This window comes from Bactrocera latifrons, unplaced genomic scaffold, assembly GCF_001853355.1.
Source record: "Bactrocera latifrons isolate USDA-ARS-PBARC rearing strain unplaced genomic scaffold, ASM185335v1 scaffold_93, whole genome shotgun sequence".
NCBI classification, from domain to species: domain Eukaryota; kingdom Metazoa; phylum Arthropoda; class Insecta; order Diptera; family Tephritidae; genus Bactrocera; species Bactrocera latifrons.
The window spans coordinates 300,392-327,327 of record NW_017537634.1 but is presented as its reverse complement, the minus strand read 5'-3'; the positions used below and the strand labels follow the sequence as shown (position 1 = coordinate 327,327).

The 26,936-nt window shown below is 34.8% G+C and overlaps 1 protein-coding gene across 5 annotated transcripts; it reads left to right on the top strand.

The window, feature by feature from the left end:
- Positions 1-1,930: 1,930 nt before the first annotated feature.
- On the top strand, positions 1,931-24,569 carry LOC108977648 (proline dehydrogenase 1, mitochondrial). 5 transcript variants are annotated; one of them, XM_018947433.1, is made up of 13 exons: positions 1,931-2,097; positions 6,491-7,219; positions 13,838-13,959; positions 14,665-14,751; positions 14,809-14,990; positions 20,269-20,307; positions 20,569-20,633; positions 20,702-20,880; positions 20,941-21,115; positions 21,172-21,333; positions 21,400-21,591; positions 21,664-21,841; positions 23,238-24,569. In XM_018947433.1, exons 2-13 carry the CDS (start codon positions 6,653-6,655, stop codon positions 23,441-23,443), a joined length of 2,154 nt encoding a protein of 717 aa, XP_018802978.1. In that variant the 5' UTR covers positions 1,931-2,097; positions 6,491-6,652; the 3' UTR covers positions 23,444-24,569. The 5 variants fall into 5 exon arrangements, with proteins under 5 accessions (XP_018802978.1, XP_018802976.1, XP_018802977.1 ...); XM_018947431.1 differs by lacking the exon at positions 13,838-13,959 and adding an exon at positions 13,510-13,631 and having other exon boundaries at positions 1,933-2,097; XM_018947432.1 differs by lacking the exon at positions 13,838-13,959 and adding an exon at positions 13,510-13,631 and having other exon boundaries at positions 1,933-2,173.
- The last annotated feature ends 2,367 nt before the right edge of the window (positions 24,570-26,936 follow it).

Below are 26,936 nucleotides of genomic sequence, written 5' to 3'. Positions count from 1 at the left end.
AATCTATAAAAGAATATGTCTGAAGAAATTAATAAGACACAAAATCTGTAACTGTAAAATTAGTTCAAAGCCCAACCAAAAACTTATGAAATCACCCATTTGTCAGTTACCTTAAAAGTCTAACGATTAATTAACAAGTTTGTTCAGTCATAAACGAATTCGTACAAGTTTGCATAAAAGTAAACTTCAGGAAAGAATTGTATTATGTTTGACTCTCAGTAGCTACACATACACTCATATACATATGTATAGTAAATACGAAACAGTGTTCAGACAGTAACTCGCCACACTTACTAACTGAATAATGATCTGGAATACAACAGAAAATAATTTTTAAATTATTTTAATTGTTAAGTTATTATTTAACGCCTTACTATTGTAGTTAAAGAGTTTGTTATTAACCTAATTTCCTTAGAAACTGCAATAAGTTCTCTTATTATTTTCAGCTCAATTTCGGGCTAAAATTTCTTTTTTTGGGTTTCTTAGGAGACGCTACTTGTTAATTTAATAATCAATCAATGTCGATGTTTTGCCATTTTGATGTCAGCATTTATTATCGTCTTGAATATAGGCGATTTTTCTACTACTACGGCGGTTTCCTTTTTATTACATTATTCGAGATTCTGAAGTATAAACATTTATGTCGTGTTTATTAAGAAATAATGCATCCATACCAGAGTTTAGTATCTATTCAATCAACTTTAAACTTTTCCAGGAGACACAGCCGGAACTGACATTAACCGCCTTAACAAACGTGACATGCTCAAATCGATTCGCCGACTTATGAGGACCTTTTTATCAGTTATAGAAGTCGTAGGTACCACAACTGTTCAAGGAGATCTCTGTTAAGATCGACATATTAACCTAACCTAAACTAATCTAAGCTTGCGCAGGCAGCACAGCGAGAACTACTTCAAACCAATACACTTACAATTTTTAAATGTTTTATTATATAATAGATATCTATAAATGTATATTGGATCATAATCCAATCGGTTAGCAAGATATACATATGTATATATGTAGGTGTTAAGAACTTCATGAGAAATTGAAATGACCACTTACGAATAATGAAAGGACTAAACCGTCGCAGAGAAAGTACTCTACAAATATTTAAAATGAACACATTTGGAATAGGGGAACATACTTGAAGTATAGCAGCCCATATACTTCATGGATGTTTCTATATCAACTTACACATATTACAGTCTTTACTAAATTAAAATTATATATACACAAATATATAAAATATTATTATTACTAAAAAATCATGGAAGAGTGGCATTGATGTCATAAAAATTTAAGAAATTTCAACAGAGCTCATCATTCGACAGACGATTATATTTTGTGTCATAATTTTTTTTTCCCAAAATTTAATTGCGAAGTGTGGTGAATTAATTTCAACTTAAATTCCAAAGGGGACATTACTATTGTTTCCAACAAAGTCAGTCGGTTTAGAATTTTTACAAAACTAGCAAGGCTAAAATAATTGAAGAGGTGAAATTTTTCCTCACTCTTTCACTTTCATTTTCCGTCTCTCACAAATTTTTGACCTTTGTTGTTGTTGCCATGGGAGATGACATCGATGGCATGCGCGTTGCTCATTTCGCTACTGTCGTTTTTTTTTTCTTAACCCAGCCCCTCAAACGAAAGTACTATTTTTTTACCAAGTACATGTGGTTATAGTACATAATTACAAAACGAAAATTGCTCTGTAGATACACTCGTGTACCTTAAATGACTGCAAATGTGCACAGTGTGTATGCTCTTTGCCACCAGTACCTCGCTGCCGCGTCTCATCTCTCACACACGACTGGGCCACCGCCTCCTGCCGAGCATCGCGTGTGAACAGCTTATAGCGCGAAAACAAGAACCGGTATTAAGCTAAATTGTAGTATGCTTTATTCGTGCGCTCACTGAGTGTAATTCGCGGTCAGATCAACATTTTCGTCGTTGCTGTCGTCGTCATTATAGCCACCACCGTTTGCCAATTTGGCTCGATTCACCTCGTCAGAATTTGGTCTCAATCAGTCAGTCGTGCACCGTTCAGCTCGGGACTTGTGATTCGCTGGTCGGTTGACCAAAATCTAAGAAAAGGTAGTCGATTCGCTGAGAACTCTGCATATACAGATTTTTTTCCACTGCAAATTTGCTAAGCAAACACATATTTCAAGTAATTTTTGTGAAAAAGTTCAACAATCAAATTAACTAGCACGAATTTCATTCAGAATATGCAACCCCGCAACAACACAGTGTTTAATTAGTGAAAAGTGGAAATCGTATTGATTTCTTTGCGAATAAGCGAAAATCTCAACACAACGAAACGGCAAAAATGTGCTCAAATAGCGATTGTGTTAATGAAATCAAGAATTTGCATGTTTTATGCGTTTACCACATTTTGGCTTCTAAAATAGCCATTATTTATTTAATGATTCATCGAATAAAAAAAAATTTTAAATTTAGCAACTCCGAAAAAAGTTTTTTTTGGCGAAATCTACATGAAATAATGATGTGGGAGAGCGACACTGAAAGGATATGCAAAAAGTTATATAACTCAGAGCAAGTACTTTGAGAAGCACAGGCAACAGAGATAAATATGCACATGTGTAGCTTGACATTAGACAACACATCGCTTGTGTTTCGCGCTGGCTCGCTGAGCCGAATCGAGTCGGAGATATACTGAAATTATCCATTGACTGCTTTTGTATACATTAATTTTCTGCTCGATGCCAACATTAGTGGCATACGAGTACAGAGTTGAGTAAATAATTTGTTGCAGCACTATAAGCTTGCATTCAATGTACCTGTTCTCATTTATCAACTAGAGTATATATACCACTGCATACATACATACCATAAATGCCCGGCAGAGAAATCTAACAAGTGAAAATAATTCCTTATAGCATAATGAACAGGATAGAACAGTTGCTTCAGCAAAAGCTTGTGAATCTTTTTCACATTACAAGTATCTTAAATTCGGCCATAACTTTAGAACTAAACAATTTCTAGTAATACATAGTCACATTCTCACCAAGAAACTATGCTGCAGTTGCACATTAACTAAAAAAAACTGCAATAACGGTACATTGCATTTGCAGCAGAATTCATTCATAGAGAAGCCACTCTCACTGGTTAATATATGTATGTATGTTTAGATAGATATATTTAGATACTTGACTTGATTTTAGCATTCCATTAGTTTGATTAGGAAAGGACAAAAGATACATGTGACAACTGACAGTGCAAATGATCGCCAATAAGAAAATTAGAGAAACACTTAGCTGTCAAATTCGCATATATTATAATTGACAGCAACGCGCGAAGCCAGATAGCTTCGTAACCAGATCGAACTAAAAGGTGATAAACAAAGTGAAATTAGCAAATAGAGATCTAATTAATTTAATGCGCATCGTTGCATTGAACGTAAACTTTATTAGCTCTAACTTGTTAATAACGACGCATTTTAGAAAGGGCTCTGCTGAAATAAATACGCGATACGTGCGTTTATTTCAAATAGATACTACATTTGAAATCACCAAATTTCAATGATTACTGATATTGGAAATATACGTTACATATACATACATATATATATGTATGCACCGATTGAATCGGATCGTATTTATATAGTACATACATACATATGTATGTGCAAAGAGCGTCAAAGTTCAATTGAATTTTTTAAGAGTCTAAGTCTAAGTTAAACATTCATTACTGTCTTTCCTACATATGTACATATGTACATATATTTGTTTCTTAATATGAACATACATATGTACGTAGTTAAAACCACAAAGTGAGCTTTTTCAGAATTAACGCAGTTAAAGCGTGTTTTAACCGAAAGCCACGACAATTTCGCCGGTTTGGTATGGGGCAAGATTTATCACCTGTGTACATACGACGATATGTATGTAAATGCGAACAAGTGTTTTAGAAGTCTAGACGAAATTCGGTTACGTGAAAATATCATATTGAGAAGCTACAATTATTTCCATTATTCAATTGAATAAGTTTGTGTCGATAGCCCTGTTTGCAACTGTTTTGTTTTTGTGATTCAGAAATAAATTTTTATATTATTTCAAGCAATGAAATTGCGTTTTTAAGTGATATTTGAATCCAAAAAAATTTTTGACACTTGGATGCAAACACTTCTTTCATAAGAGAAAGCAGGTACCATATCGACACAACTATCTACATACATATAATTGAATCATGTTCATCACTAAGCACATATTTTTTTCTTTGTCTCGAATGTTTGATATAGATATTTGTGAATAATAACAATAAAGCCAAACTAATGACTTTGACATTTGGAATTAAAACATTTCTGACAAATTTTTATTTTATTGGTCTTTTGACACAATCTTGTACAAATATAATCGAGTCCTAGTTATTGCGTAAGCTAGTTCGTTAACCCAAAGAACTTAAAAAAAGTTCAATAATTGTCATAATGTCAAGTCCAACATACAAACCTTTAATGTGTGTTTATTTTTTTTCAAAAACAAAGCCAAACAACCTGTTACAAGAGTATAAAAAACTATATCTGCTTATAGTTGTATGTTTATCTTCAACAATTGTCTTTCAGTTGAAAAACATCCTTCAACTTTAACCGAAACTTTCCATATTTGGGATATAATTTCCCTACTCCCGTTGATTTTTATTTAGCAGATCAAAAATTGGATCGAAAATTTATTAAGTGGTGTTTCACGTTCACTTTTATCTTCTCACATCTTAAATAGCTGTTAAATTTAGACAGACAGACGGACTACTAATCACTGTGTAAACACGAACGATTTGCATATTCCTACTTACAAACGCATCAGCAAACCCACTAACCATACACATTAAGTTTAGGGGGAAAAGTATGACAGATCACATGAGTCAATTTGATTTAAACTCGTTTTTTTGTGTCTATTACAATTAGCGCTGTGTGAATATCTTCCCATTTGCATATTCAGTATGCACTTTTATGGAAATAACTACTGTAAGCATCAGCTTTCACTCCATATCGTTAACTACGCATTTTCATTATTAGTTTACAGGATAGCGTTTTCGTGCATATAGTAACAAATACTCTCAAATATAGACTACTTATAAGCACAAACGGTAATTTTTAGTTACAAAGGTACATGAGAAAGACGGATTTCTTGTACCCAAAGATTCGCACAGTTCATTTACATTTTACATAGTCATATATCGATTGTCGATTGCTCACTCAAATATCGTAGAAGGATAATCTGATGCAAAAATATAAAGTTGTCTTCATTATAATTAAAAAAAAAAAACCTTGATAAATGACATAAATCCTACATTTTATAATGCGAAAAAACCGCTTCAGGCCGAAAAAGGGATTACGAAAGTTTTGTGCGGTTACTCTTTTGGAATACTCTGGACTTAAAAGACGAAAAGGCTTTTTCTGTTTAAAAGTTCGTTAGCTTGATAATCATACCGCAATCTTGGCTCTATGCCGCGTTGCCACATTAATAACGGTGTAGTGAATTGTCAATAAAGCAGTGTGTAGTAAAGCAGAAAGTAAACACTTTTCATTCAACGATGAAGTGATTTTACTACGGAGTAGTAGCAAAGCCAAGGACAAACGGTAATAGAAACGATTATTTACACTAATTTTTTTATGTACTTGGATATGATGGTATGCGCCACACCAAAGCAACAGATAAGCAAAGTATATCTTAAAGTTGTGATATAATTAATAGTACCTATATGACATATGTATTATATATCCTTAAATTAATAAACTAATGATTAAGAATGATTTCGTATTTCAAATGAAATGTGAAGCATTTATTTAATGGAAATCGCACGTGTGTGGAGCATCCGAGGATTTTTTCCACAGCTTAGCTTACGGGTTATATGCTTACCTCATAGAATACACATGTACACCTTTTCCGTAACCAAATTGGAGCATCTTTTCATGAATAAAACTCTCCTAATTTGAGGTGTAAATTCATTTCATCGTTCGATTGACGAAAATGGCAAATAGAACAAGTCAAAAAATATGACGTTATTCGTTATTAACAATCAATTTTTTTATTATTTTTCCTTTTGAAGTATTACATGTCCAAATTAAACCAAAAAAATCTATCTCACATTAAAAGAAAATAAAAAATAAAATATAGTTAACCGTTCATTTTAGAATTCTTGCTATATATAAATACATATACACAAACGTATGTATGTACATATATGCGGTTGTGAGTACGGTCACAAAATCTAAGGAGCGCCAAGTGACGGTCGACACTGAAGAGCGGGTGTGTAAACGCATGCGTCAATCGAATTTAGTTAGGTCAAATTTTAGTCTTTGGATACATGTACATACATATGTACGTACATAACTGTGTTGAAAAGAGTGAATTGTAATCAAATTCTGTGGAAAGCTTGCTGTTAGTGGTCAATTGGCAACTGTTTGTTGCGGGGTTCTGAAGTAAAGTTAGCGATTTGCACCGACACATTGTTCTCATATCCAATATAGCCATACAAGTGCGGAACTATCACGGAAGAAATACACAATCACCCCAAAAATAGTACAGCCGACAACTTAATAGTGGGTGCTTAATCAGTGCAACAATCAGTTTGATTTGATTCCTGTTCCCGTCGTACAACTTAAAACTTAATACAAGTGTGTGTGTATGTAATGGCGTTTTTGCGTTCCATTTGTGCTCAACGTGCCACATCAAATTTGGTTTATAGTCGCAATAAAAGTAATAGGAGCGCAACATCTGTGTGGAGATCGAGTGGTGAGGCAACCGCCACACCATCAATATCGACATCGGCATTGTTAGGATCAACGAACCAGCAGCAAGTACGTCATGTAAGCAATCGTAAAGCAGACGATCCCAAATACTCAGCGGTAACACAGAGTCAGTTAAGTCGACGACAGCAGCAGCAACGCCAACTTCTCAGCAGCATTCTCTTCTCACCTGCCTACAGCTCACGGCATACACTATTCACGAGAGGTCCGCTTGATCGATCCGTAGTTGCTGCTCGGCAAGAGGCTGAGCCTGAAGTAAAACGACCCCGATCTCATAAGCCCCCACAACAACAACCAAATGTTCCTGTTAATCCCCAACGTGATCCACTGGATGTCAGTTTCAATGATCCAGTCGCGGCATTCAAGAGCAAAACAACATGGGAGCTGATACGCGCTTACTTGGTGTACACCGTTTGTTCCATTGAACCTGTAGTGGAGAACAATCTCAAGGTAAATTAAATGTACACATATTCTTTAAGAGCACGCATGCAATTATACACATACATATATATGTAGATGTACCTATAAATTATAAATAGAACAGATCTGAAATGTCGCTAGTCAGAGTTCTGACATTTCGCCAGAAGTGTTGCCAAAGGTTCTTTTTCTTTTAAATAATATCGTGTTATTTTTACAACTAAAACATACTCATTTATTTCATACTTTTGGAGACAGGTTTTAATTATATATTCTGTGTTCCAAGTTTGTATTAAGAGAATCGTTATTTTGGGCTAACAATTTCGGAATAAGTCAGAATTACTGGATATATTCGGGATATGAAAGGGGGGATTATTGATTGAACTACTTATGCTTAAATACAATTTCGCCAATGGACATAATTTTTTTCCAAATTTGAGAAATTTTCGACAAAATTTGTATGAAAAAGAAGATAAATATTACTATGAAGTTTCATTCTATCATGATATACCATATGTACATACGAAGAACAGGTTAATTTCAATGCAAAACAAGGCCAAGTCTGGGAATTGTACAGTACAATTATGTTTCTGTGAAAAATCATTAAAATTTTAAGAGTTAGGGAATTAAATATAGTATATACATATAATATAAATCATATCAGACAACCGGGTATGTCAGATAGAGGAATAATAAACTCGCAAGTTCCTAACAGAACTAGCCAAGTAGCATATCAAATTATTATATCAAGAAGGTTACAACGAAGGCTAAATTTTCTTTTATTTTTATTAAACTAAATAATAATTAAATCTCAGTCTGTATGTAATGTATAAATTACGCTCCCAATGTTTCTGTTTGTGATTCAAATGTATGGCAAATCAACCGATTTTCTTTCAAAGGTTCAAAAGGTGGCTAGTACATAAGAGTTCAAAAATAAATAGCTAGACAAGTGCATAAGCCAACTGTTATCGAAGGCACGAGTCCGACGTTTTGGCTTTCACTCGTTGAAAAAAATTAAGCAAATGTTGCACTTACATCAGGTGTGGCGATTTGTTCCGGCTATGACGGTTAGTCGCGTGATACACCTACTTTCTTAGGATTCTTCTTTTACACTGCATTTGCACATAATGTACATATTATACTTACATGAAAAGTTTTAAATTATATAAAACGGGTTCCTCGTGCTATTGTAAGTAGTATATGCTTATGTAGATATGTATATGTACAAGAGTTTGTGTGTAATAGATGGTGGAATTTATTGCCACCGGCATCGCAGGTCTGATAGTGGTGACGCCATCAAACGACAAGCCCCCTAAACCGGCCAACAGAAAGGCATACATATACACGAAAGAACACGAATACTTGCAGTATGTATGTATTCGACGACGAACGAACGTGATAAACCAGAGAGTACCACCGAGTAACCGACAATGGAGAGTACCAGCAAATAGACGCCCACGAGCGCAAACGTCATGCCGTCGCGTGATTCGCTCATGCTGACGGCCGTAGAAAAGTTTGCGCGGGTTAATGCAGATAAATTTTCAATATGAAAAGATTTTATGGCGCCGGAAATAATGCACACACACCTTAATATATGAACTTACATTTTTACATGCCAAGTGTGTAGTGGTATGAACCTATGTGTATTTGATTAGCACTTTTTGAATATATTCTTCAAAGCAGCTTTTTCAAAAGTCACGTGACGTCTCTATACACCATTTCACGACACCGAAAATATATTTTTGCTGCTGACTGAATACAACGTCCATCGAGATTTAAAGTATTTCCCTTATCTTAAGTTAAATAAAAGTAGGAAACTCTTGAATGAGAAACACAAAATGCGGTAGTATTGCTGTGTCAAATGCTATTAAGAGAAATGCATGTGGTATTCTTTCACAAAGTTTTGAATTTTGCCAACAGGGGACGTTCGACGTCATACCACATTCTTTTGCTGCCAAAATGTGATTACGTTGGCATTGGCGTGTTCTTTTCAGATGATTCACTAACTGAACTTCAACCAGTCGCTTTTATATAATTTGTTTTTCGTAGCTGCAGGTTTATGGTTTAAGAACACTTTCATCTTTAAGCAAACAGCGGACGAATAAAGTACTTACATTTAGTACATGTACATATGTACCATATACTATCTACTCCAACTAGAGGCATGCGATTAATACATATGTATGTATGTATGTGTATGTATGTTATTATTGTGCAATCTTTGTATAAAATTTAGAGAACTTTAACGCACATAATTCGAATGAGAAATATATTTGTGGTTAAGTAACTTCATGGAAATTAATATACAGCTGCGAGCATGAAAATAGCAGTACATACATGTGTAATGATGTACGCAAATGAACGCATGACTGTGCCGCATCTATTCCTAAGTGATTGATTTGCGTTTAGAGGCGCGCCGTTGCAGCTAAAAAAAAAAACTTTATGCATTCTAATAACCCTCAAAGAAGCATCAGTGAAGCAATTAACTAATGGCACTAATGGCACAAATGGCTTCTAGTGCGGACTTCCTTTTCTAGGGCTTCCTTTTCGTAAGCGGCATAATCAAATCGCAATTAGAGCCCTTTTAGGATTCAGAATATTGATATTGCCTTCAATATATAAAACATAATATACTCGATTGTGCATATTTAATTAATATTAGAAAAATAGATTTCAATTATTGCGACTAACTTTTATTCAAAGCAAAATAAGTCATAATGAGTATGTATATTTGTTTAATAATTGAGGTTAGAATATTCACAAATAACGCAATAAACATATTTAAGATCGTGCTTTCACATTTTTTAGGCCCAATTGATCCTTCAAAATGGTTTTTGCTGATTCTTCCGATATTACAACGATGCCAATTACATCTCTGACTGTTAATCGGAGATTCTCAAGCATAAATTTCTTTATTTTATTGATGTTCTGATCTGAGTTGGTACCATCAACGTGTTCGCGACCCTGTTTAAATAATTTTTACCAATCAAAAACACTTGCTCGCGACAAACAATTATCACCAAAGGCCTTTTCCAAAATTCTGAATGTTTCAGCACCAAAAATTTTATTGCCCACACCAAATTTATTAAAACTTCTTTGTTGAATAATTTCATTCATCGTAAAAGTCGCCCAATGCCCTTTATGTACTTCAGAAAGACATGTATATACTAAACACTAATGATTATTTTGATATGGCACTTGGCACAAGATGTCACTGACAGTCATACCTAGAAAAATATTTCACCAATTTAGTTTCTGCGCGAAACTTTAATTAACAAGTTTTACTACACTTTTCCCGACGTATTAAAACTTACTTAATCACTTAACTTATAAAAAAAAAGTAGTTCCTTATATGAAATGGACATTGTCTACGCTAATAGTATTATTTTCCATAGTCACTGTTTCAAAGTCATATGTCTAGTGGGGGTTCTTAGAAAGATGGTGCGCAAAAACGCCTAATTTGAATTAAATAAACCGTTGATGCTTTTATAAATTGGTCTCTTGTTGCAACATTGCAAACTAATTGATTAACTTAGATATTGAACTCTTCCACTATTAAAGGATTTATACATCCCTGCAGAAATTCAAAAACTGAACAAAAATTCAGTTCACATTCTTTTTGGTTAAGAAACCGTAGCACAGGAAGTTATAAGAATTTTCTATTTACGGTCCTCTGTTTCTGGTTTATTTTATGACTGCGTCATTTTTTATTCCAAGTAATTGGCAACATCATCTATTGAAGGTTTATATCTGTTTATAATATCCATTGATCGTCGAATGAAAATAAGTGTTTATACAAGGTGCGTAAACAGGACTTTTTGCCACGTACATATATGTATCTATGTCGACTGATGCGTTAGAATCTGCTGTCTTTATCAACTGTCTGGTGAGAATTTCATGACATTTCGTCTATTGGAAGTGAAGTCATTGCGTTTTAAGTGTCAGTATGTTTGTGTTATCGGTGCGAAAATAAGCTTCGAACAATGAGCCAACATTAAATTTTGTTTTTAAATTGGTAAAACTTTTACCGAAATGTTTCAATTGAGTGAATTGAACAAGTTTATGGCGATAATTGCCTATCCCCTAGCAGAGTGCATGAGTGGTTTCAACGTTTTCAAAGTGACGATCAACATGTGGGAAAATCAAAATTCTTGATCACCGGAAATTCCATCCAAACTATGCGTGAATTCTTTAAAAAGTCAGCCGAAATCATCATTGAAATTCATGGAAATGGAATTGAACATCTCCAAAACATCGATTTATCGCATTTTTACTGAATATTTGGGCTTACGAAAGGTATGTGCATGGTTTGTTCCGCACAAATTGACTGACGACCAAAAATTCATCAGAATGCAACATTCGAAGGATATCAATTTCAACCATTAACCAATCCCCGGATTCACCTGATATGGCACCGCGCGACTTTTTCCTTTTCGGAAAAACTAATTCGCCCTTGAAAGGAAAGCATTATGCAGACGAGGTCATTCAAAAATTTGGCACCGGCATACTGGCGGCCATACCGGCCAACGAGCTAAAACACTTGCTCGACATGCTTTTGGGCCGTACAAAAAGCTGTATTGAAGCAGAAGAAGACTATTTTGAATAAAATAAATTGATTTTGCCGTAAAACACCATTTGTTCTGTTTTTTTTTTAGTCCTGTTTACTTTGGAACGCACCTTGTAGACCTCAAGACAAGAATCAAGTGAATGCCCAGTAATATGTTCCAAAAATATGGAATGCGTATAAGGGAGTTATTTATAATCGGAACGAATGTCTCAATGGTATGATTCAAGCTATATTAACGGAATATATTATATTACCTCACTGATGGTATAGCGTATGAAAATATTATATATATTTTTATACTCTTGCAACGGTTGTACGCATCACCTAAAACTAACTACTAAAAAAGTTCCACTTAAGGGCCAGTATACACCAGCATGTGTAAACTCAACAGATTTTATCTATTTAGCGACTACAAATAACAAAAACATCTGAAAAGCTGACAATCCGACAGTTTAAATTTGGCGACCGAGTGTTTAAGATAATTTGTGGCTAATCATCGTGGGTTGAAATTGGGTGAATTACTGCGGCCTTGATGTTGTGACGATTGCACGTTGGTGTTCATCCCACCACTGTATAATGATACATATTATATGTAGGTATTTCGAGTACAAACTGACCACAAATACATATATTCGCTCCTACATGCATATTGAGACATCTGCTCATATACATATATGATCGTTCTGAAATGTTCCTAAGAGAACATTACACGTCAATTGCGGGCCATGAAAAATATACAAATATTTGACAGAAATAGATTCACAAGCAAAAGTGCAAAATTTTTGTTTTCTAAACTCGCACGTTCGTTATGTACGATCTAAGTTCGCGCTGTTGAAGATATAATTATATAGTAAATAAGTATAATATACTTATATATATATAATGTATTATGTATCGTTTGGTTCTATTGAGAAAGGTAGCAGTCACAAAAAAAAACATTTTTATTCATAAACATTGCCGAAGTCAGTGGATAAATTATCATAAATTATATTTTATTTCAGTCATATTAGACAATTAAATGTACTTATGTAAGTATATATGTATGTATGACAATGAATAATCATTCATATTTTAAAGTAGAAAATCACTTTTGTGCATTCGTTTGCCACTTTCTTATTTCATTAGACAATAATTAAAATATTTCGTTACTATTTTATGAGACGTTAATAGTTGGCGTTTACAACCTTATCCCTGCGTAGAAGTCATTATTAATGCTTAGAAATTTTAAATTAAGAATCCAGCACAGAAATCTTAAACCTTGCCACCTCTTACAGCGGCGAAATGAAAATTCTGATATTTCAAAAATGTAATTTTTACATTAGGGTTGTTCTTGAAAGATTTCATCAAATGCGTGACTTATTTCAATGCCAGGAGACAGTTTCAGAGGGGTTCAAGATGCAAAGTTTCCGTTGATGAAGTAATTGAGTGGGAATGTACACATATGTACGTGACCAGATCTTAAGTACAAGGACATAGGAATATTGTATCTTACTTTTAATTTTTCAGTCTTTCTAAAGGCCTGCAATTGAGCAAAAACTTTATATGGAATCAATTAAGGGTTGTGGTTAGGAAATTAAGGTCAACCCTAAGCTAGAAACATACAGTTCATTTGACTATATTAATGAAAATATAGCTGGGGCAATATGTTGTGTCACAAGTATTTATTATAAATAATTAATAAATATATATATTATTTACATATCCTTTAAATGCACATTTGATATTCATCATTTTGTATATACCACACATATCACAGCTAATGAAGATCGCCAATACATTGCTCGGCGACAAATTGTTTACAATGCTGATGAAGGCTACGTTCTATGGTCATTTTGTAGCTGGCGAAGATCAAGTCAAAATCATCCCAACACTAGAAAGGTAATTTCCAAAGTAAACGAAACTAACACTTCTTTCTATTTTTTTATATTTTCACATGTGCCAACCCATATTCATGCCACACCGATAATTGCCCGCTTTCGACAAACGCAATAAATCCCCCGTAAACGCTTCAATACAATCACAATTTGCGCTTGGGGCTACGACTCTTGCTAACGGCTTTCGTGCTATGCTGCCGCTTTTCCTAGATAATGAAAATTACACGCGCTTTAATAGGTGACCGGCTCTTTGCGTTACTGATGAAGTTATCTTTTTATGGACACTTTGTTGCGGGCGAAAATAGACGTACTATCGTGCCTACTCTTGAAAGGTTTCTACTATTAATATCACCTATGCGAGTTTATAATATATTCATGCACATACATACTTATAACTTCGTATGTACTCGTGTAATAAAGCATGTGGCATGACTCTAACAATAATAAAAAAATAGAATTCACTAAAACTTAACGTTCAAACCATTAAATAATTATCAAATTATTTCTGTGTACACTTACGACACACACACACACAAGCATAGAGTAACTAAATATAGGTGTGTCACATGATACTGACCCATAGTGGTTGGGTAATTTACTAAACGGAACAGCATCAATAATCCATAATCATGCATATGTATTTGTGAATCCCCGCACTCACCACCGCAATTGAAATTTCATAGTCGAACTGTTACTCGTGACATTTACTTGTCCATTATTTCGCTCTCAATGATGCAGCGCTATTGAAAACAGTTTCCTGCATTTATGGTATGTAAGTAAACAAGTAAATGCAGGTACAAACCCAGAAGGCGTAAAGCAATTATGTCACAGTTCACTTGACTACTCGCATCTAACAATCCATTACTTTCCATACAAATTCCGCATGTAATAATGTGTGCCCATAAGTGCCGTAATAACTCTCGTTCATGACAAATACGAAACCCAGAAAAATGCACATGCAACTTAATAACCGTTAACACACACGTGCGATTATCTGCTATTTATGGATTTTACTACATGTTATGGAAACTTTCCAGGTTGCGCTCGTTTGGTGTGAAACCGATTCTCGATTACTCTGTGGAGGAGGATCTCTCTCAGGAAGAGGCTGAGAAACGTGAAGTTGAGTGAGTTTCCACTATTTCTACTTGCTTGGTGATTACTTACAAATTTTTCTGTTACAGATCTTCAGTTTCTAGCGCTGGCGATGTCAAAGATGATGGTACGATAGCGCAATATCATGTCGAGAAGTCCTTCGCCGACCGTCGTTACAAAGTGAGCAGTGCGCGAACTTACTTCTACTTGAATGAAGCTACTTGCGAGCGTAACATGGAGATTTTCATAAAATGCTTGGAAGCCGTCTCAGGTAAGGGAGTAAAAGAGAGTTGCCATACGTTTAAAAGCAATGCAATTATTAGTGCTTCAAATATGCTAATATCATATAAACTAATCAAAATGATTTTCCTAAACTTACCTTATATCATAAATAATGAAATGTGTAAATCAGTTTTGTCTCCTTGTGGTTGTTATCCTAAAATACGAAAACCCCTGAAGGGTAATTACCACTGTGAGTGTAGAGAGTGGAACGAAATAAGTTGTCTTACATAGCAATCGACCCACGGCAATCAACGTCGAACCTCCGAACCTATTTCCACCGTGAAAATATATAATATTACTCCCAGTCTATTTTGAACTTGACGAATAATGGCAATAATGATATTTATAGGCATTTTTGTACATTCTAAATGTATGAGTACAACTGGGAGTTTCATTCGAATCATTTAACCATCTATCCGAAAACTCCAATATTTGGAGTCATAGGGATAGGATCATTTATACGTTAAAATAAAAACACGTAAAGAAGCTTGAACAATGATTATCTGTTAATGTGTTCCTTCTTTGTTTAAAGATGTTTTGAGAAACGTCCACGAATCTTTTTTATCTTTGAAAATCAATTTTAAATAATATCCGAATATTAGCCAAAACTTCGCATATCTTGATCAACGAATATGGACAAATATTCATAAAGTCCCAGTTTTATAGTGGCCAACGTATGGCATTCATTTACTTGAATTATGTAATTCATTTAATACAATTTTTTATTTTATTGCAACTTTTTGAAATATACTCCTTTCTTCCTTATCTTATTTCCATAAACTTTCAAGCTTATTTAAACGCTCAGCCGTTATAAGAAAATCGCCTATCGACTTTCCCCAATACTACTACTATCACTACATTGGTGTAGACCAATTTCGATTCGTCGAGAGAGGATTTTACTTATGAATTGCTCACTCGGACCAACGTAGCACCTGTTAGGAGAGTGATTCTGTGCTGGTTTTCAAGGCTGACATTGTTGGTGTTGTTGATGTTGATTCCAAGATAAACGAAATTATCTACAACTTCAATGTTATGACGGACAACAGTGACGTAGAAGCCAGGACGCGAATGCGCTGACTGTTTGTTTGATGACAGGAGTTAAATATTTCGTCTTGTCCTTGTTCATCAGCAGGGCCATTCGCTTAACTTCTTTGTCTAGCCTGGGGAAAGCAGAACTAACGGTGATTTTTTTCAGACCTATAATATCAAAATCATCGCCATACGCCAGCAATTGTACACTCTTGTAGAAGATTGTACGTTGCCTATTTGGCTCTCGGCTCTTATAACTTTCTCAAACGTTCTTCTCAATTACTACGCTTATGGTATTGTCCTGCATCCACCCCAACTCACTCTTCGCAGTAAATACTGATACAGTAATAATACCACAATATAACAAGTAAGGAAGGGCTAAGTTCGGGTGTCACCGAACACTTTATACCCTCGCATGATGGTGATAATCGAGATTTCAGGCGTGGTTGTAAACCGATTTCACTCATATTTGGTACATGTCATCAGGGTGTTAAGAAAATATTATATACCGAACTTCATTGAAATCGGTTGAGTACTTCCTGAGATATGGTTTTTGGTCCATAAGTGGGCGACGCCACGCCCATTTTCAATTTTTAAAAAAAGCCTGGGTGAAGCTTCCTTCTGCAATTTCTTCCGTAAAATTTAGTGTTTGTGACGTTTTTTGTTAGTCGGTTAACGCACTTTTAGTGATTTTACAAAGGTTATGTATGGGAGGTGGGCGTGGTTATCATCCGATTTCTTCCAATTTTGAACTGTATATGGAAAATCCTAAAAGAAACGACTCTATACAGTTTGGTTGATATAGCTATAGTAGTTTTCGAAATATGTGCAAAAAAGTTAGTAGGGGGCGGGGCCACACCCACTTTTCCAAAAAATTACATCCAAATATGCCCCTCCCTAATGCGATCCTTTGTGCCAAATTTCATTTTAATATTTTTATTTATGGCTTAGTTATGACGCTTTATAGATTTTCGGTTTCCGCAATTTTGTGGGCGTGGCAGTGGGCCGATTTCGCCCATCTTCAAACTTAACCTTCTTATGGAGTAAAGAAATACGTGTACCAAGTTTCATCATGATATCTCAATTTTTACTCAAGTTACAGCTTGCACGGACGGACGGACAGACGGACAGACGGACGGACGGAAAGACAGACATCCGGATTTCAACTCTACTCGTCACCCTGATCACTTTGGTATATAYAACCCTATATCTGACTCTTTTAGTTTHAGGACTTACAAACAACCGTTATGTGAACAAAACTATAATACTCTCTTTAGCAACAAGTTAAGGCTTAATGTCGAATGTCCCACTTTAGTGAAGATTTAAAATATTGATTTTCGATTTTTTTTTATTCGACATTGTCTGCATTCCAATTGCGTTTTAAAATTTAAAACCAGTTTCTTTATTTTGCTTGTGTTGTTGTAGTATGTTTGCACATAAAATCTTTTAAATTGTGAAGAATATATTTTCCTTGCATAAGGTTCTCAATGACATAAATTTCTATGTATAAGCTTATACTCATTATGAGTCCCAAATGTTCTAAATATAAATCATTTGTGCAAACAAATTATGTACAGATGGTCATAAATACATTTGTACCAAGAGCTTTTGCTATCGAAACACCAAATTTGTTTTCGCACAAAAGAAAATTGCGTTTAAAAGAATGTTCTCCGTTGTTTATACCTCCTTGTGACAATTTAAGATAATATGAATATTCTCAAAAATGTGTTAGCCCAACTCTTGAAGGTAGTTGTAGTTGCAATTAATTAATGCAATGAAAATTTCCGTTACTGGTTGAGTAAAACGCTGTAAAGATATTTTATTTACGTATCAAAGGCGCAGACCCCAATTTTTTCCAAATTAATTTTTCGTTTCTATTTATTTCAATCAAATAAGTAATTATGTATAAAAAATAATATTTCCAAAGGAAAAGCGACGACAGTCAATTCTACACAGAATATAAAACCATAGAAAAGAGTTTCAAAGCGGTGAACTCATTATAATTAAAATAGGAGAGCACTTATTGCGCTCACTCACATAAATAAATGAGATTATATTCAAATGCGCCCTGAACTGTAATAAACAAAGTACGTTTTTTATTCCCAGTAAGCACCAGGATGAGCTTAATTAGTTTAAGGAGTTTCTATGAGTTTGCAAATATTTGCAAAGAGTAGCGTAACATTGGTTTCTTTCCCAATAGGGACTTAAAATAAATTTTGTAAATAAGACCAAAATTTTGAAATTATTGAGTATAGTGGTTACCTAATGTAATATTTAACAACTGTTGGGTGAAAAGTATACCAGAGTGGGAGACAAATTAAAGGCACTGAATTTCTTAGTGACCATAAATATAGTCTTGCCCATTACATCAGTTACAACCTTAGAAAGTTATGCCGAGTTTCGAGACAATCTATTTAATTTTTTTTTAATTATTTGATTTGGGATTAAAAAAAAATAAACTAATAAACACATATTCATAATTCGCTTCAAGTGGTGGCAAAAAGAGTCTCGTTCTCGACATAAGGATTCTTTGAAAAACAAACATGTAAGGAAGGGATAAGTTCGGATATACCCGAACATTTCTCGATTTTATTTCTTCCAACCACAAAGACGCACCGTTATAAGAAAAACACGCTCTGTTAATTTTATTAAGATATCTCACATATTAGCTGATATATTCGGTATTAAATACTTAGTTAAAAAATAATTGATACCTAGGAGCAGTTACATTTATTAGAGGAAGGGTCTATGTCCACTTTTTCATAGTATTTTTGCACATAGGTGATCCATTGTGGGAGTTATAGCATAAACAGCCAAAAACGTATACCCGTGGCCCGTGTCAGCTGATACGACCTATCTTATGGGCGTGCAATGTAAGTGAACAGCGAAAAACGCTACTCCCTTCTCTCTTTTCCGTAGGTTGCCGTAGGAGTCCCCAGCATTTGGATTTTTTCCGTAGAAACGTGTCAGCTGATTGCTGTCTCACAACGCAGGGTTGCCAATCTCGATATACTGTAGTAATTATAAAATTTGTCTTCAATATGTTTGAAATTTTCTTAAAATAACTGAAAATCAGAGTGGAATGCTATTATTTATAAATATATAAACTATTTTTAATATTTTGTTTTCAGTTTTCATATTTTATATTATGAAAAATTGTAAAAGTATACATGCGTATTGAGCAATGGCAACATTGTTCAAATGAAAACAAACAAAGACGGCTGATTTCTGCGTTTTTACCAGGGGCTCAACTTTTGACACATTTTGCTCGCTAAGGAAGGCAAAGGAACGAAGTGAGTGGCCATTTTGGCTATTCCTGCTATTACAGTAGTCTGATTACTCCCATTTACGAACTCCTACGAAGGAAGGCGCATACCAAGTTTCATCAAGATACCTCAACTTTTACTCGACTTACAGCTTGCACGGAAGAACAGAAAGACAGTCTCTCTCAGATTTCAACTTGTCTCGTTATCCTGATCATTTAAATATATATATAACACTATATCAATCACGATTAGTTTTATGTGATACATTCAGCCGTTAAGTGAACAATCGAGTTCAAAATTGGACAATGGGTGTGGCACATCCTACATTTAGATGACATCACATATCTCGAGACTTGCTCGACCGATTTCAACCAAATTTATTATATAACATTCTTCTAACATACTTATGTTACAATGAGGAATAAAATTGAGAGAGCGTATCTAATAATAACGGTACACCTTCGTGCTTAGAATGAATAAAGTCGGATATATAATAAACCCTTTGTACTTGAAGATATGACCCGGGTTTAATCCTTGCAAGTTGGACGAGTATCAAATGTTCAGTTATATCTGAACTTAGCCTTTCCTTACTTGTTTCTCATTAGTTTTTCAGATACTGAACCTTCCCAATTCACCCAAAAAAAATACAAATTTTTCGCACCAAATTTAAAAAGTGGTACAGAACTTTCTTTTACCATCAAACTTTGTTGTTTTATTAACTTATCTTTGTAACAAAATTTCATCAAAATCTATTGCTTTATGAAAAGTGTATTTGTTATTTTAAAATAATTATTATTCAAACTATTCGGTTTTTATTGCTATGTTAATGTTATGTTACACTACTTATTTACTTTGGTACTAAATTTATTTTTAACACATTACTGATTTTTTCCCTCACCAATGAATTCACTCAAATTTGGTTTACTGCTTATGAAATCAAAACCAATAATTTCCACTAACCCACTAACAAAGATGACGATCACAAAACTGTACCCCGACCCGTTGCTGAGGGTAAGCTAAACATGGATTTACATAGATATACAATGTTTGTATTCTAGCTTGGCCAAGCATTTATCATTTTGTACATACGAATAAATGTTTCGTCCTTTGTATGTATGTATGTACACCTGAGACTGCTGCTGTGGTAAATAAATAGAATAGTATTCCCGCCATGTAAATACATATATAATTGTATATAACTATTAAGCTATATAAGGTCGTAGCATCCATCGCTCTAACTGTCGTGCTTTTAATTGATTTTGTCCCACCTAGGCGCCACCTTTGGTACGGGTATTACGGCAATTAAGCTTACGGCGCTTGGACGGCCCCAGCTTTTGGTGAGTTTGAAAACGCTGTTAAAAAGACTTAACTTTATAATAAATCATTTGGAATTCCCTCTTTTCAGCTGCAAGTTTCGGAAGTGATAATGCGTACTCGCAAATACATGGAGGACCTAGTCGGTGGTCAGGGTAATGTACTGACTCATCACAAAACGATTAAAGATCTGGAAAAGTACTATTCCAGTTTGGGTGACAATAAAAACGTGCAGGATTTCTTGAAGAATGTTACTTCGGACAAGGAAGGGTGAGTCTCTCATCGACATTGCATACGCACATGAGCTACAAGTACATCTTTTCTTTGAAGTATTCTCCACTTATTCCCCTGGTCTGGCATTGTGGATGAGGACTCTCAGTTGAGTGACACATTCCGTGTGCCAGACCCACAGACCGGACAAATGCGTCGACTGATCTCACAGATTCCGCCCAAAGAAGAGGAAATGTTCAGGAACATGATTCGCCGTGTCAATACTATTGTTAAAGTAATTATTTTCCTTCAACTTTACTTTTTTGTTTGACTAATTTTGTTGCTTTGTAGGCTGCTGCGGATCTGGACGTGCGCATAATGATCGACGCTGAACAGACATATTTCCAACCTGCCATTACGCGCATCACTCTGGAAATGATGCGAAAATACAACAAAGAGAAGGCCATCGTATTCAACACATATCAGTGTTACTTGCGAGAAACCTTCGGAGAGGTAGATAATAGTCTCTTAAATGTCAGTAAATTTCCATGAACTCATTGATTTCCACATTTACTTTAGGTGTGCACTGATCTGGAACAAGCGAAACGTCAGAACTTCTATTTTGGCGCCAAATTAGTGCGTGGCGCCTATATGGAACAGGAGCGAGAGCGCGCGGCTAGCATGGACTATCCGGATCCTATCTGCGCCAATTATGAGGCCACCACTGATATGTACCACAAAACATTGACTGAATGCCTGCGAAGAATAAAAGTGAGTAAAGCGACGAGTATTTGCGCCTTCAAGACCAAACTGAAAATATGACCTGCTCTATTTATTTTACAGTTATTGAAAGACTCCGGTGAGGACGCTAAGAAGATTGGAATTATGGTGGCATCACACAACGAGGACACAGTGCGCTTTGCTATCGAAAGAATGAAGGAAATTGGTATCTCACCCGAGGATAAAGTCATCTGCTTTGGTCAATTATTAGGAATGTGCGATTATATCACCTTCCCACTAGGTATGTATGGGCTCTTACACCTTAGAACCACATATACTATACAATATTAAAACACTGGTAGACAGTGATCTACATAATTGGTAAGTTAAAGTTATTAAGGCTGCGACTGATTTTTCGCAAGAGATCATAAAGTAAGCTTTCATGTACAATGTAAAATACTGGTACACATATTTATTTTCGTATACTTGCGGGAACATATCTGTATACCGCTACTTCCACAGAGACTTTTGATCGAAAAAAAAATTGTCTCGATATTAATGAGAACATAATGATAGATTCAGCGCCTTTGTGTTCGTTTTTACTGAATAACAGTAGAAAGAGCATTTCGAAGCCTACTATTTTCCTCTTTGACTTGAAGAAACAAAATTAATGCTTTTTTTTATTTTAGCTTGACCCCGATAAAACAGGTTTTCGTAAAAATAAATAGGAAAATTAAAAAAAGGCTTCCAAAGCGCGATGGCGAATGACGTCAAAAATATTCTCTCCAAATTAAAACTAGATAGCTTCAAACCTCTTCCTTTCAGAGGAGGTGGAGTCGCTACGTTCCCAACTCTGTTCCCTTTTCGCAGGAAACGCTGTTGGGAGCGTAATAATTTGAATTTCGATTGAGAGAATGACAGTGTATGCTATCCGATAATGCAACAAAAAAAATTTTTCCACTGAGACAATTTCTTAATAATTCATCCATATTTTGTCGTCCCAACCAGGTGTACTACATTTTTGCCAATGAATTTTCCAGTCCTCGAAACATGTTTCTGAAGCACTTTTTGTGATGCTCCTTCAGCTAATTTTGTCTTATCTCTTCGATCGACTGCAAAACCAGTTCCCTTCCACTGATTGTTGACTTGTTTACATGTCAAACTCATAAATCCATGTCTCATCGACAGTTGTGGAATTCGTAGGATTAAGCATGTCCAAAGAGACCGGATTACGGTAAATTCAGCTATATCAGGACGGGTGGAGCAAGAACGCGTTTCATACCCAAAATATCCAAGAAAATCATTCGAACGGACTCACGTGAGAGTCAAGCTCTCTTGCTATCTCTCTAACAATTGCCTGAAGATTTTCAAGCACTATATATTTAACTTGTTTAACATTTTCATCATTTGAAGAGTTCGAAGATCGTTCAGAACGAGGCATGTCTTCAACGATCTCTTGACCATAAGTCGTTTCCAATATTGGCAACGATTCCGCACACGAAATATGGTTACAAATACAAAATATGAGACAAATTCTTTGTCCGATATTCTTATCCATTGAAAACAGTTCTACCAACTTAGCAAAAACATTTTTTGAAATACCATTAGGCGGGGAATTTAATTACAATTTCCAGGTGCTTTTTTGTCATAATATATTTTTAAATATTTGCTAGATATGTAACTACGGTGTATTTCAGGTCAAGCCGGCTACTCAGCGTACAAGTACATCCCCTATGGACCAGTCAATGAAGTTTTGCCATATTTGTCTCGGCGAGCACAGGAGAATAAAGGTGTCTTGAAGAAAATTCAAAAGGAGAAACGCTTGCTACTTTCCGAAATACGGCGTCGGTTTTTGACTGGCAAAATGTTCTACAAGCCTAAGGGCAACTATGTGCCCATATAAACTTGCCCCACTTAGAAGGTCCATCACACAAATCGAAAACAAACTTACATACACACACATACAAATAGTACGTCGAGCATACAGAATGGGAATCACCAATTGCCGATCATAGATGCAATAAAACATTGCTGAAAAATCAAAATGTGTAAGATTTTATTTATACAAATAAATCCTTAACCGAAACTCACAAGAAATTGATATTATGAAATATTTGTATCTATAATAAATGTGAAGCCACTGATATAAAATGAAAAATGTTAAACATTCGACTTACATACCTGAAAACTGTATCTAATTTTCGAGAACAACAACAACATCACATTTGAGGATTGCTACCATGTGCTTAACGATGTTTTGGCACATGTTTACTCGGACATACGTGTATATATGTATTTAAGTGCTGAAGTCAAATTAAAGTGCAACTGCGTCTGAGACAGTCCTATGCACGCAAACATTGTGGACTCACTGGAAAGAAAAGACGCAGTTGGGTGCATGCATGTGTGTACGAACTGCGGAGGCATAATCCTCGAACGCTGCTCGAAAATTCAAAAATCTCGTCACTATTTTACTTTAAGTTGATCGATCTAGTTCGTGTTTTAATTATAAGACATATTTTGTGGTGGCGCGTTTTATCCTTAAGAAACTATGCTAATGTATGCAACATACATACCTCTTAGCGCTGCAAGTGCTGCTCGTATTAGTTTTATTATTTTAATTATGTAAGCGAGATAGATCTAAGCACCTCTCTCCCCACATGTATTCGAGATGTTTCAGTCCTAAAATATATTTTTACCAATATCTAGTGGAATCGAATGTAAATTAACTCAATGTAAACATTTTGAATTTTATTTCGAGAGAGTCTTTTAGATCATTGAATGCACCTACACATACATACAGATATTTAGTATAATTTCTTGTTAAAATCATATGGTAGCTTATTATTTAGTTTTGTTTGGCGCCTAAATATATGCTTTATGACTATATTCAAGTATTATAATAAATAATAAACAAGTGATTGTAATGCCCAAAAGTTCATGCGCTCCGCAAGCTTCAGTTTTATTAATCGCCACTCTGTTTGGTAAATATTTATTTTCAGCCCGTAAAAAAACGAAAGCAAAAGCAAGAACGACCGCCGCACTTTGCATTCACTATACAAAATGTAGTAAATGTTGACTTTTTCGATATTGAAATGACAATAATAAACTGTTAAAGTGGACTAAGCATCGTTAGGAGCACATTTACAAGAATATATGGACATACTTTAATAAACAAAATGTGTAATTTTAAAAAATAACGAATTTTCGAAGCAGCCGCACCGGAATTAAATTTCAATTATTGTCTATACCCCAATATTTACCATATTTACCCAAAGAAATAAATGTTGATTACGATACTTAAATCTACTATGCTATATTGTAACTGTAAATGTAAAGGACTTTTTTTAGTTTTAGTCAGCTTCAATTAGTGTTTCTAAAATATAATATGTGCATATTAAAGATATACCTTTAAACCAGAAAGGAAGCTAGAAGTTGCTCGAGAACTAATACTGAAAAACTGTAAACAGTTACTAATGCTTTATTCAGTAATTCGAATAAGGGGATTCAAAACAGTTAGCAAGTTAAGCGTTAATGGTAAACTGTTCGTATACATATGTATTTATTAAATTCCATTATACAAGAAAAATTCCTTTATTTCAGTGTTGAACAAAATAAAAAATTAATAAAATTACATCTAAAGTGTTATTATTTAGCCACTTTCATGGCAGAAACACATGAAATTACAAATTTATGTAAGACACTCCTGAAGTGGATTTGGTGAACTAATAACATAAACAAAGCTTATAACGAGTAAACCAAGTAGGGGTACTTTTTTTATAGCCCGTTTACGGGCAGATCTCGTGTGAGTCGTGTCAACCGACATGTTATTTTTGTTCAGAATTGTTTGGCATTTCATCATGAAAAACTTAAGCCTAAACATCGTTTACAACTCGTTCAACTTTATTACGAAAATTCATGTTCTCTAAAGAATGTGTTGCGAGCGCTTCACTCAAATTATGGTCAACATAGTCGCCCTACTGACACAACACCATCACCCATCTTGAGACCCAGCACTTAATGATTAGATAATATTCAACCGAATAGGCTACGTCCAGCACGCAATGAAAAAAAATATAGCAGTTGTAGCTAAGAGTAAACACGGCGCCGTTCGCAGCAACTCGGACCGACGTATAGGACGACTTGGCGCATTTTACGGCCAGATCTTAATTTAAAAGCGAACAAAATACAGATTGGCCAAGAACAGTAGCCACTCGACTTTCATAAGTGACTTCGCTCTAAATATTTCAAAATTTTATGCAAACAAGCAAAATTGTTGTCTCTTCAGAAAAAGCAACGGATTGGTGTTTTTTGTAGCCCCACATTCCTTCAAAAACGATGCTGGTGACAACAGACTATTTGATGCCTGAAATTGAAACTCGTGATCTCGGTCTGGTATGAATTTTTTAAATCTCTAACAATAATGTGATAGCATTCATCATATGCTTCTCCATTAAGGAAATGTCCTGATAGAACTTCTCGCCTTGTTCGTCACTCAGAACACTCAAATTCGCCAGAAATAATACGGAGGAAAGGCCAGCATATGCATTTTAAGGACAACATTTTCAGACGAGATTTTACTGATCATTCAGGTATTCTTCAAAGCTGTTATCCGTTTTTAGGGTATTCCCTTTTTAATTTTTATCTCCCTAAATTTGAGTAATTTCTCTTTCAGACATACAACTGCCACTGGCATCTCTAGGCATAGTTTTTGCAAACTTTTTTTTTATCAGATACAGCTTTATGTGCGATTATTTAAATTTAAAATATAAAGTACATATGTTGTTCAATCAATATATGTATGTATGTATTTTGAAAAATTGTACACAAAAATTAAGAAAAGTGTTCATTTTAAAAGAAATCCGTAATATGTTTTTGACGGACATTATTTTGGCGTATTTTATCTATGGCATTATCAATGTTTACAATGTCATTAAAAATAGTGTCTTCAATATTTGATGCCATGAAAAAAGACGCAAATTTTCAATTGAAGTTTTCGCAACCTTTGTGGAAACTGAGGGAATTTCAAATGTTCCATCGTTTTCGTCGTCGATGTTTTCGAACCCCAGAATTTCATCATCATTGAGGCTTCCAGTAATCACCAACTCATCATCAACATGAATGTAGTCATCAAAGTTTRCACGTGTTTCTGCATTTTGTGGAACACGAGCCCACTCTGCTATGCGAAGTACATCTTCGCTGATTACGACTACATTTTGATCCTTAACAAAACCGCAAGCTCGAAAACAGTTTTTAATAGTCGATTTACTGAAATTTGTCCAGGCTTTATGAGCAATATTCATTGCATCATAAATCGAAATGGAATAATCCTTTTTTTCCTCGATGCTTTCAAGCAGTTTAGCAACAACTTCTTTAAAAAACGTACTATGTTTTCGTCA

Excerpts from the sequence above, each read along its gene's own strand:
- LOC108977648 (XM_018947433.1), top strand. The coding sequence starts at position 6,653 with ATGGCGTTTTTGCGTTCCATTTGTGCTCAACGTGCCACATCAAATTTG. Across the intron at positions 7,220-13,837 it reads TAGTGGAGAACAATCTCAAG|ATAATGAAAATTACACGCGC; the intron begins GTAAATTAAATG and ends CGCTTTTCCTAG. Across the intron at positions 14,991-20,268 it reads ATGCTTGGAAGCCGTCTCAG|ATGACGATCACAAAACTGTA; the intron begins GTAAGGGAGTAA and ends CCACTAACAAAG.